Below are 12,422 nucleotides of genomic sequence, written 5' to 3' on the forward strand. Positions count from 1 at the left end.
CCACTTTATTATTTTTTTCTATTCCAAACACTCAACTTCTTTAGGATGGTGTAGAAACCAGTATTTCTGCAAAATTCACTGGATTTTTTTTATTTGTAATTAAATTTTCTAACACCAAAACAAAACAAAAACCAAAAAGTCCTCTACTTATGATGGTTTTTGCAGCTATGAATGTTCCTTGGTTTTATAGCTGCATTTAGCCACGCCAGACTCCAGATCTGCTTTAATGTGTGTAAACGCATCTGCACACAGCAGAGTACTCTATAACAGCAACTCGGGGAAAGAGATCTGGGAAAAATACATGTACTAATGAGTACCAAGAAAACAAACATGGCCCAGTGCACATGAGGTACAAGTACCTCAATGAGATGCTTTTTTCATTAAGATTTCTTTCCCTTGGTTGTAATTTCTTTTTGTAACAACCATTCTGGTCATTAGAATGAATCTGACAGTGCTCTGGAACAACGGTGATTATAGCAAAGCTATTAAGTTTTTAAGTGTTATTTATACCTGTTACATTCACTCTCACCCTCAATACTGATGACAGATGTCAGAGGCAAAAACCAGCACAAACATGAAGACCACAACACTGAGCATCACCTGTGCTTTCAGATACATTAAGCATTTCAGTGTACAATAGTCCTTCCTTCACATTTTAGTAAGATGCCGATGCAGTGCAGCAATCTGCAAAGCACCTTCTTTCACACAGTCCGTGCAGAAGACATCTAATTTTTTTTAAAGTTCTGTGATACAAATGATTAAAATAAATCCAGGATGAACAAGTTTCAAAATGCATAGTGTTCTGTGCATGAGTCCATTTTCTTTAAACTCTGAAAGAAAAGTGGTAAGAAAACAAGAAAAGAAAATCGCTGCTGCATTCTCTGGTCTTCTCCATTTTGCTGGTCAATGCTCTTATTTACTCTGGCATATAAGGACGGAGGTGATCCTCTATGGTGCCAACTGCCCAGTGGGTGAGCTGTTCCTGTGGCAGGTAGAGGCAGATGCTGCATAACTTGAAGATGGTGGCTTTGTTTTTTGGAGTCTAGAAGAAAATGAATTTTTAATCATTTTAATAGTTTTTTAAATTGTCATCCCCTCACAATTTAAAGCCTATGTCATACTAATAAAGTGGGTTTTATTTGTTGTTTGGTTTTTTTTGAGACAGGGTTTCTCTGTGTAACAGCCCTGGTCGTCCTAGAACTCACTCTGTAGACCAGGCTGGCCTTGAAGTCAGAGATCTGCCTGCCCCTGCCTCCTGAGTGCTGGGATTAAAAGCACCACCACCGCCCAGCAATAAAGTATACATAGCAAGAGATGTATGTTTCCTATCCAGGAAGGATATGGGAGAAAATAAGAAATGTTTAAAATAAATGCATAGAGAATACATGCATATTTAAGATTAAAACACTAAGGAAGTCAATAGAACTGTACTGTGCCTGGTCCTGTAGCCCTGGAACCAGCTCCAACAAAGAACACACAACAGGTTCCCTCTGGTGGGAAATCAAGATCTGAGTTTCCTGTCTGCTCTCGGAGAGTGTGTAGATTTGTTTCTCAACAACCAATTTTTTGTAATTTTTAAAATTTATTTATTTTGAGGCAACCAAAATAAATTGATTTAACTTGATTTATTTCCAAGTTTACTTAAAGCTGCTTTGTCTTTCCACTCTATTCTTGATGGTCACTGAAACACCAATTTTGAAATCAAGTTGAGTCCTAAACCTTTTAAGAGCACTGACTTGTTAACTCAGTCTTTTCTATACAGTAGATACTGAGAAGTTGAAAGGGACTCGCAGTACACTTACAGAGCCATTAGTTCAATCACAGGCCTTAACCATGCTAGACCAAGCTTCATTTAAAATGTAACAGAAACATGGAAACAAAAGCTGGTTTGGTGGGGTACAATACTCAGGAGGCAGAGGAAGACAGATCTCTGGGAGTTATTTTAGAAGCCAGCCTGGTCTAGTAGAGACCCTGTCTCAAAACCAGAAAAGATTTAAAATGTCAAAAAAAAAAAAAAAAAAAAAAAAACCACAATACCTTTATGATTTGTACAATTTAATACCAAGCAGAAACAACCTTCTCTGAAGCCAAGATCTATTCAGCACATCTACCCTCCCTAGGAAGATCTGGGCTATAAATTTGGGGCACAAAGCTGCACTGAATGTCTCTTAGCATATACTGTCTCTTTAGATGTCTGACTTTCCTACCTTGGGTATGTCTTTTTTTAAGATTTATTATGTACAAAGAAGAGGGCACCAGATCTCATTACAGGTGGTTGTGAGCCACCATGTGGTTGCTGGGAATTGAACTCAGGTCCTCTGGAAGAGCAGTTGGTGCTCTTAACCTCTGAACCATCTCTCCAGCCCCACCTTGGGTATGTCTTGCTGTTGATAAGTAACAGCCCTAGATAATTTCTCAGCCTGAATTTTTACTGCAGAATGCCTGTTGAAACTTTTTTGATGAATACCTAGATTGCTGCTCAAATGAGAAATTGTTTTTGTTTTATTTTAAGATTCACATTTAAAAAGTCTGCTAACCCTGGGGAGACAGTTTAGTCAGTAAAGTGCTTGCCAGAGCAAGCATGAGGATCTGAGTGACATGCACAGTTCTCATGAAGCAGAGACAGATGGACCCCCAGGGTTTGGATATTGCCTGAAGAACCACACTCACATATAGGCATATATACCTGCAAACATGCACCCACTCCCAAGCAATTTCATTTAAAATACATACTTTGATCAACTAGAAGTGGAGCAGGAACTGAGTCTATTTTTAATTAGCTCCCAGGTGATGTTCACCCACTGATCAGGGACTTAGAAAGCTTGCTCTTCACAAAGTGCTCATAAGTAACAAAGTATGGGAACTTCTCTGGAGGGGCCTAGGACAGGATTAACTTCAAATGAGTCCCAAATTAGTTCTAAAAAAATTCCTTACCTGCAAATGCTGTCTGTCAATGAAGAGAAACACTGACTGGTTAGGATTGTTGACAACAATTCCTGTCTTGTCCTTGCGGCTCAGTACATGCAGAAACTGTTTCTCATAGTCACCGTGATGAAATTCAAATTTGGCCTAATTACAAAATACAAACATTTTATGTAATTACAATTACAACTCACTGCCTAACCATCATCTATTACTTCCACATGAATGTCTGTGCCGACCAAGATGGAAACAAGAGACGCACAGGAGTACTTAGATTTAATTAAAATTATGTACAACGTAAAACTCAGTTCATTTAAAGAAAATCAAACTAAAATAAATACAGTTCTTGCCAGGTATAGTTCCACATGCCTGTAATTCCTCAGCTCTGAAAAAGGGAAAAAAAAAAAAAAGGAAGCAAATTCCAGGCAGAAAGACCAGACTTAATAGAGAATTCAAAAAATCTTTAACATCTTTCAGATAATTCAGAATTGTAAACTGTTCATAGTCCATTTGCCTTGAGCAATTTCTGCTACCAAGAACTGTAGGCAATATTAAGATGTAAAATCACGAGTGGCTGCTATTTAGGTTTTACTGTCAAGTGATTTTTTTAACAGTCCCACCACTGCCACAGTACTAGGGAATGAACCTAATGCCTTGTAAATGCTGGCCTCTTTCAGTTGAGTTATACTACTCATCTCTTTCTCTCAGTGACAGCAGAGATGAGCCTTGTACATGGTAGAGTACATGGTGAGTGCTCCACTAAGCCTTAACTCCAGCTCTCTCAACAGCTTTTGCTATTAAATCTGGAAATCAGGGCCAGAGTGTGGTGGCACACAACTTTAATCCCACCACTTCAGGAGGCAGAAGCAGGTGGATTTCTGAGAATCCCAGATGAGCCACGGCTACATAGTAAGACCCCATCTCAACCAAAAACAAATAAAAATCCTAATACAAACAGCCACTAATCAAAACTGAGATTCACCATACAGTTCCACAGCATTTCAATTATATCCTACTGAATTTCTTCTTAGGGAAGAAATGTTCCACACCAAACAAAACAACTGGCATAAGGAAGAGATAACGGAATTCTCTGAAGTAATGAAAATACTCTAGTCCATCCATCCCAGCACCTCACTGTACTAAGCATGACAAAGACACATTCACAGTCTTTACTCCCTACTAAATACCACTATAGATGTACTTAGACTAGAAATTTCAAATTTTTGGTTTTTAAAAATAGTCTGAGTTAAAATTTCTTTTCTTTTTTCATTTGCCTTTATATTTAAGCCCTCTCAATTCCTACTTTTTTAAATACATTTCCAAGGAAGGAGTGGATCATAGCTGGGAAGGTCAGCAGCTCCATATCTTCATTTAGGATACAGAGTAGACCGACTACTTATCTTCAATATTCCAGACTGAAAATATGTTAGAAAAATAAAACCCTATCAATACTGAACAAATATGGACTCTCCACCCTCATTATTTCCAAAACAATGTGTAACACTATTTATGTGGCTGTTTATTAAGTGTTATTAGCAAGCTAGAGATGATCCACAGTATACAGAAGCTTATATGCAAATATACTGTTTTACATGAACTGAGCATATGCAGAGGTTTTGGAGCCAATCCCCGTAAGATATGTAACATACAGATGCCTGTTTTTAAATTACTTAAGGGAATGAAATTAGTGTCACATTACTAGCTTATTTTATTGCAGGTGAGCTATAAAACTAGCAAAGTTATTACATGTGTATTATAATCAATCCTGAAGGATCAAGGAACCTGTAATTAGCTCAGGGAACTTTTCATAGAAGGCAGTGAGTCATGAGTATAAGCTTTTACCTTGTTTACTTTTACCTTACTTTTCCTTTTATTCATTTAATTAGTTTTTTAATATGGCCTGCATGTATGTCCATGTACCATGTGCCTGGTGCCCTTGGAGGCCAGAAAAAGTCACTGGATTCCCTGGAACTAGAGGGTTACAGAGGGTTGTAAACCACCATGTGGGTGCTAGAAATTGAACCAGATCCAGGGGAAGGGCAGTCAGTGCTCTTCACCCAAGCCAGCTTTTTAGTCCCTAGCTTTTAAAGAGGGTTTATTTCAGCTTACAGTTTGTCTTGACTGCTCTTAACTAAACGACCCTGGACCTATTATTCCTCTTTTATAACTGTCTCATTTCTTTCTCTGAAAAAAGAGGTTTACACATACCAAGCTATCACTAGTACTTAGGTTAAATGTATATATAAAATATTTAGGAGAAAGATTAATATACTGGCTTTTTAATAATCTTTAGAAATAATTTCAAATTACAGTACTTGAACTAAGGTATATGAACTTTTGTACTCCCATTTTCATTCCTTTTATAGTGAGCTTTTACATTCTATTCTCTAGCACAACAGTTCTCAACCTTGCTAAGGCTCTGACCCTTTAATACAGTTCCTCATGTTGTGGTGACCCCCAATCACAAAATTATTTTGTTGCTACTCCATAACTGTGAATGAATTATACATATACGATAATGCAGGGTATCTGATATGTGACCTGTGGGTGTCATAACCCACAGGTTGAGTACTGCTGCTCTAGCACATCAATAGCTGTTAGGTATTGGCTATTTAAACAAAAGTACTTCTTTCATCTATATTTAATCTATGGGTTTTTTGTGTTTTTTTTTTTTTTTTTTTAAGAACTTAACTACTCTCACACCCATCTAGAAAAACAGAAATTTACTTAAGCTACTAACAGTTTTATTACCATTGGGCAGGACATAAATAAAATAGCCTGCATCACATACAAAAGCAACAGAAAGACAAAATCCTAATAATGGGCAAGAAAATTTCTGAATGTCAATTTTCATATTCAATAAGGTATTCAAAATTTAGTTCTCTATGCTTAATTAAAATAGGGCCAGATACATTTTTTCTAATTTTAAAATAATGAATTGTGTGTGTGTATATATATATTATATATATGTATGTATCTATATTCATTAGTCCTTTAACCGTAAGTAGCATTTTAGCGGATTTCCTTTGCCTTTCTTGTGTTTAAAATACACTCTGAACAAAATTAGGAACAATGCATAGATAAATGTGCCCTCGTTTTTGATGTTTTGAGACAGGGTTTCTGTGTGTCCTGGAACTCACTCTGTAGAAGAGGCTGGCCTCAAATTCAGAGATCCACCTGCCTCTGCCTCCCAAGCGCTGGGATTACAAGGCCTATGCCACCACTGCCCAGCTGATAAATGCCTTTAATATTATAAAATGGCAGTTAGAATTCAGCAAAAAGGACTGGGGCCGTAGCTCTGTGGATTGAATGCCTTGGAAACATGAAGCCTGTGTTCTATATCCAGCTACATAAACCAAGCATGGAGCCAGAATGATCAGAAGGTTCAAGGTCATCCTGGGTGTATAGGCAACTGGAGGTCAGTCTAGGCAGCATGAGACTTTGTCAGGGAAGGGAAAAAAGTCTGCAGGATGTTAACAAAAGTTAATTAAAAACCAGAGGTGTTAAGAGATTCTATAAATTCTGTTCTCATACGATATAATATTTAAAAAGACAGGAAAGATTTATGAACTATTGGAAGCATATTCCTAACGTATTTTCAAGTCAAACCCGATTACAGAGGTTGTTACTGAAGTGCTCACTACTTTATTTAGAATAAAATACCTGAACAGGCCTAAAAGGTTCATCAGATTCCTTCCACCTAGAAAACAGGAGACAAACAATTTTCTCAATATCATTCCGAGGCCAAAGAATGAAATCCATCTCCTGAGTACAGCCAATTACATCCTAGAAAACAACAACAAAGTTTCTTTTTAAGTTTCAAAGAAGCAAAGTGGTATAACAAAAGGTACAAATGCAGGGAGGGTCTGACTACCGACTCACTGCCTCGGTGTAAAAGGCCACAATTTATAATCTCCTACCTTCGGGGTAACAGACTGCCCGCAATCTAATTCCTGCTCGAATATTAATTTTTATATTGTAGAATCAATCCAGTCATTTAGCCCAATGTTCCTCACATAAAAAAGACCTAACTTCCTCAGTATGTGACTAAATCCCAGGTAAAGAGCTAATGTTATTAGTGCCTATGCCTTTATTTCCATCTTTCAAAACCAAATGTATTTGGCAAAAATGTCCTCCAACTTCTAGGACCCACTCTTATTACATAAAGTATTTTGATGTGCTGTTCGACAGCTACTTTTCTCCATTCTTGTTCCCAGCATCATATTCCATGTATGTTTCCCAAGACCAGTACACTTCTTCCAGACCAGGACAGTTATTTCAAGGCTTCCTCTGCTTTAACTAATGTTGGGTTATACACCAGATTAACGTTGAAGGTTGGCAGTAATATAATTTGTTTAATGATTTCTCATTACAAAGGGGCATGGTGTTAGTTCTCCCCTCAAAAAGAGAAATCTAACGAACGGTAATATATCATTCAGTGATCACATACATCAATATCATTCCATCTAAGCAAAGTGACCCATGTTTTTATTGGAAGTCAATCTTAAAAAAAAAAGCACTTCAAGGTATTTAAAAACAATTTTATGCATAATATGCATAATGCCTAACAGTGACTGGAGGATACCTCTACGTGCTTTATCCAGCTAAGAATGGTCTCGAGGCAAAAACTACACTTGTAAACACAGGGGTCTCTAAGCACAAAGAGAAAAATTGCAACCTTTAACTCATAGAAACTCATTTCCTAAGTCAAGACTTCCAGAACTTACCCTTCTCATAGACTGGTATCGAGGAGCATGGAGCTGTACCACATCCTTCTGCAGAAGCTCTATAGAACTTTCCAAGGAATAGCTGGAATCTCGCACACCTTTCAGAATATTTTCTTCATAATTATTTGTCATGACTGGTATAACCTCAGACACTTCAAAAAGTGCTGACTTTTTCTTCTAAAAGGAAAAAAATTTAGTGATATAGTGCTGATATAAATTTACTTAACTGACTCTACAGCAACTAAATTAAAATCTCACTATTTTAAAACACACAAGTACTCAAACAATAACTGTTTTATTCCTGAAATGGTACCAAGTCCAACGATCTTTTCTGGATATTATCTGACTACAATTATCAATGTTTAAAAAGGGGCAATGTACAGTAAATTCTGTCTCCAAACTAGTTAAGACCAAGAGCTCCTTTCTAATCTAACTTATAAAAGCCCACACACAAGGCATATCAGTAATACTCTATGGTGGCCCAGGGGCATCCTATGAATTAGGTGCAAAGATCTATCTAGTCTCAACATTTAAGGGCTTGGATTCAAAGAACCTATATTGCAATACCTTCAACTAAAATATAATCAGATCTTATCAAGTTTGCCATCAACGTGTTAGAAAACACACAAACACCACACACACACACACACAAACAAAAACAAAAAAAAACCAGAAACTGTGAAAATGACTCATCCTCAGAATACTTCAATACAAACTACTCTGTAACCACTTTGCATTCATTACTAACAGCTGAAGGTTCTTAAACACACACAAAAAAACCTTAAGATTAGGGTAATAACCGTGGAAACTTCCAAAAAAATACTAAACAGACATAACACTAAGATTTCATTTCTGATTTTTTTACTTTTAGTGCAAAAGTCAAAGTTGCACTTTCTTTATTCATAACCCAATCTTATGTCAAACAGCTCTATTGATAAATGTCCATTTTGAATTGCAAAAGAATAAATATCGCTTTCATGGCATTCTCTTTGACTTTCACAACTCAAACTCATCTGATATTTAACTGTGGAACTAGAGCGCTCGCTCTCTCTCTCTCTCTCACACACACACACACACACACACACACACACGCCTTCTTAGGTCATTTTTAATTGTAAAAAAGTAGCAATTCTAAAAAAAATTTAGCATTTCAATATTTAATTGCTCCTAAAAATTGAAACGTATTGTTTCATTAACTGTATCACAAGAATTGAAACCGTAAGATTCAAAGAAACAGGCTAAATTTAGTATATAAACATTTGACCCCAATGTAACACTTAAGACATCCTACGTCTAACTTTACCAAGTTCCCTCTTTTGTTCCACATAAAAGTTTCGCAGTTACTCAGTCCCATGTCAACTGAAAGTGTATTCCGAATTAAATACTTCAAAGAAAGACCCTTCATTTTCTGCAAGGGCTCAATTCACAGAATCACCCCCTAAAGGCAAAAAACAAAGTAGTCTTTCTCCACACACTCTTAAGCCTAATATTCATAAAAACACTCAAGTAACAAATAATATGAACTTACAAAAATCACTTGTGCTTATCAGTTAGGAACTTAAATTACCTTCTCCTTGAACACAAAGGCAATATACATCTTGAAGTCAAACTGGTCAGCTAGAGATTCTTTTTTCTTTCTAAGCTGAGCACGTAGTCTGTTCAGAGCTTGTTTCTTCCGGGAGTTTGGGTCCCCCATTTTGAAATACAGGTGGTACTAAAGCCTTTGGAAATTGTCACTAAACTATGGGCACTTTTTCTTAAGACTCAAGTACAACAGAAACAAGTCATTTTTTTTCCTGCTAATATGATTGAATAGCTAAAATCACAACTGTAACCCCCAAACTGCACCTTCTGGCAATATTAGCAGACTGTCATACCACAGGGTCAAGAAACAAAAGTTGCTGTCCAGTCATGTTTGGACAATAATGTTTGGGGGAGAGATGGGAAAGGGGAAGGCGAGGAGGATAAGAGGAGAAAAAACCTCGAACTAACTTTCTGGAAAACACATTTGGCTAAACTGCCAAAATAAAAGGCTTTGAGGGGAAAATGAAAAACCTATCATCAGGATTTAGGTGTGCAATAAAACACAGTTGACACCAGTCCAATCCTTGAAATCCATCCGGATTTTTCCCCCTTTTAAGAAAAGGGATTAAGAAAAGGAAAAAGGAGGGGAAATTGTGATGTTGTTTCCCAAATATAGAAAAGGAAAAACAAAACAAAACAAAAAAAACAAAAACCACCAAAACAGGGTAGGTGAATGAAACTGAAATCCCCAGTTGGATTTTACCCAGCCAGATCCATGGCTGTAGTACCTGATTAATTCTTAGTTATTTCAGATTTCACTACTGCTATGTACTGTCAGTGCTTTGCTATTGATTACACTTGGTGGTGAGCAAAGAGAAAAGTGCAAAATCAGCAGAGAAAGAAGGGGAGAGGTACAGGGTTTCCCTGCAATCAACTACAGTGTATACCGGGGGCGGACAGCTGTTGCCCAAAGGAGCCATGAGAAAAAACAGCGGAGTCATTACCAACTTCCCCATCACCCACGTTTTCACCCTCAGGCGGCTGCGAACGCTGCTGCCAAGGAGAACCATGATGGCAGAGGGAAAGGGGAGGGTCTATTAAACGATATTAATAGTTATTCCGGCTCCGTGATTAGCCCTGATTAATGCCCGGGATCCAAGCACCCTCAGCCCTGAGGTGGGTTCTACATTCCCCGGGGAGCCCTCCGTATAAATCTGACCCCGTTCAGGTTCGGGATGGTGGGGAGTTCTATTATCTTCGTGTGAGCATGGCTGAGGCAACGGTGGCGGGTTCTCCCACGTCCCAGGCCGGGCCCGGGGATCACCTGCCTTCGAACCCCAGGTCCCACCCCCACCCCTCGCCTTCAGCGGCAGCGACTCACTCGCACCACGGGAGACACTGGATCACTCGGGTTCTCACTCATTTCACCGTGGAAACAATTCCCGCCCGGGTAGAGGAGGCGGAAAGAGAGAGTAAGTGGGATCAGTTGGGAAGGGAAAAGAAGAAAACAATCGTGTTAATAAGAAATTACTTCTTAAAAGAAGCCCACCCACCCCACCCCAAAAAAAAGAAAGGAATGAAGTTCCCGGGTTTCTGGATTCGCTTTTCCCGTTCAACAGCCCATGTTTCCCGAGTGGGGGCGGCTGGGTGGTTTCCCAAGGGGGCAGAGGCCGGGATCGAGGCGGCAGGGCGGGGTCCCCGCGGAGAGGAGAGCGGGACTCGCAGGCCGACCGTCGGGAGGGCCGTCTAGCCGCAGCCTGCGGGCGGAGCGGCGGCTGCGGAGGAGGAGGCGGCGGCGGCGGCGGGAGCGCTGCTCGTGGCGCGGGCGGGAGCCATGTCAAGAGAACACGACGGGCCGACGGAGCCCCTCCATGCCCGCTGCGCTGCGCTCTGTGGCCGGGCCGCGCGCACTGCTGCCGCCGCTCAGCCCCCACCTGGGCCCCATAGTCGGGCTCGGCGCCCCGGGCGAGGACGGAGGGAAGGACGCGGCGCGGGGGCTGCGGGGGGGGGGGGGAGGACGGCGAGGAAAAGAGGAGAGCGCGCGGGAGGGACGGGGAGGGGAGGGGAGGAAGCCCTGCGCTACGGCCTGTCCGCGGAGTGAGCACGGCAAAGTTGTCTCAGTTCAAGCGTCGGCTCCCGAGGCCTACTTCGCCCGACAGTCTGGTTCAGGAAGAAAAGAGTCCCAAAGAGCCCCGAGGAAGGGGGTTTAAAAAAAAAGGAGAGAGAGAGAGAGCCGGAGTGGAGGAGGGCGAGCGTCCGCGGGGCCACAGCCTCGTTTCCCCCCGCACCGGAGTGGCTGCAGAAGCGGCGGCTGCCTCGGGAACCTCCCGGGTCCGGGGCTGAGTCGCGTTTGAGGAAAAGAAACAAGAACAAACAACTTAAAATGGCAGCGACGGCCGCTGCGTCACCCGCCCCTCGGCGGCACCGCCCCGAGCGCTCTGCGCCTGCGCGCACGCTGGACGCTAACATGTGTGCCAGAGCGCGGGGGGGGAGAGGCAGGAACGGAAGTGTGAAGGTTTTCACGATCGCGAAGATAGAGAACCGAAGATCGATAATCTATCGTACATCAAACCCTTTGTAAATAGTGAGCGGCTTGGAAATGAAGATTCCCCTGGGATGTTTCTTTCCCTAAGGGGAGTTTGAGAACACTTACTCCCCTCTTCCTCGAGATGGAAAGTCCTAAGGCGTGGAAAGGGGCTCCCGCCACTCCCTCCGCCCCTCCTTCAGCCTGTCGGGGTCTCCGGCGTTGGCCTCTGCCCCGCCCTCTTTTACGTCATAAGAGCACGCCCCCACGCCCTTCGTGACGAAGCACGGGATTGTGTCGCTCTGCCTCCGCGCTCTGCTGGGCAGCTCTGGTTGGACTGTGAGGCTGATTGATCCCCTCCAGAGCAGCGATGCGCAACCTGTGTGGTCGGTGCTCCTTTGGGGCCAAAGGACCTTTTCACAGGGGTCTTAGACCGTCGGAAAACACAGATACTTACGTTACGATTCCTAATAGTGGCAAAATTACAGTTAGGGAATAGCAACGGAAACAATTTTACGGTTGGGGAAGGGGGGGCATCACCAAACATGAACTGTATTAGCATTAGGAAGGTTGAGAACACTGCTCTAGAGAATCCCAAGAGCCAAAGCCGAGGAAGTGGGCGGGAAATGGGCGTTGGAAGGGGCAGGGTGGGGAAAGAACCCGGTCGTGCTTTGGAAGGTTACGGGATGGTGTTAGATTTACTTTATTATTCTCGGGAGTCGGCC

General features: G+C 41.4%; 1 protein-coding gene across 1 annotated transcript; it reads right to left on the reverse strand.

The window, feature by feature from the left end:
• Positions 1-74: 74 nt before the first annotated feature.
• On the reverse strand, positions 75-10,723 carry C5H6orf62 (chromosome 5 C6orf62 homolog). Its single transcript, XM_059263252.1, has 5 exons — positions 9,217-10,723; positions 7,650-7,826; positions 6,586-6,708; positions 2,935-3,069; positions 75-1,042 (listed from the first exon to the last, which is right to left on the reverse strand). Exons 1-5 carry the CDS (start codon positions 9,343-9,345, stop codon positions 917-919), a joined length of 690 nt encoding a protein of 229 aa, XP_059119235.1. The 5' UTR covers positions 9,346-10,723; the 3' UTR covers positions 75-916.
• Positions 10,724-12,422: the final 1,699 nt, after the last annotated feature.

The sequence above is a fragment of the Peromyscus eremicus genome, chromosome 5, assembly GCF_949786415.1.
Source record: "Peromyscus eremicus chromosome 5, PerEre_H2_v1, whole genome shotgun sequence".
Lineage (NCBI taxonomy): Eukaryota > Metazoa > Chordata > Mammalia > Rodentia > Cricetidae > Peromyscus > Peromyscus eremicus.

Bases quoted from the DNA above. Each gene is read 5' to 3' on its own strand.
- C5H6orf62 (XM_059263252.1), bottom strand. From the start codon at position 9,345: ATGGGGGACCCAAACTCCCGGAAGAAACAAGCTCTGAACAGACTACGT. The intron at 3,070-6,585 runs GTATTTTATTCT...TTTTGTAATTAG, and splicing joins AACCTTTTAGGCCTGTTCAG to GCCAAATTTGAATTTCATCA. The intron at 1,043-2,934 runs GTAAGGAATTTT...ATTTTCTTCTAG, and splicing joins TTGACAGACAGCATTTGCAG to ACTCCAAAAAACAAAGCCAC.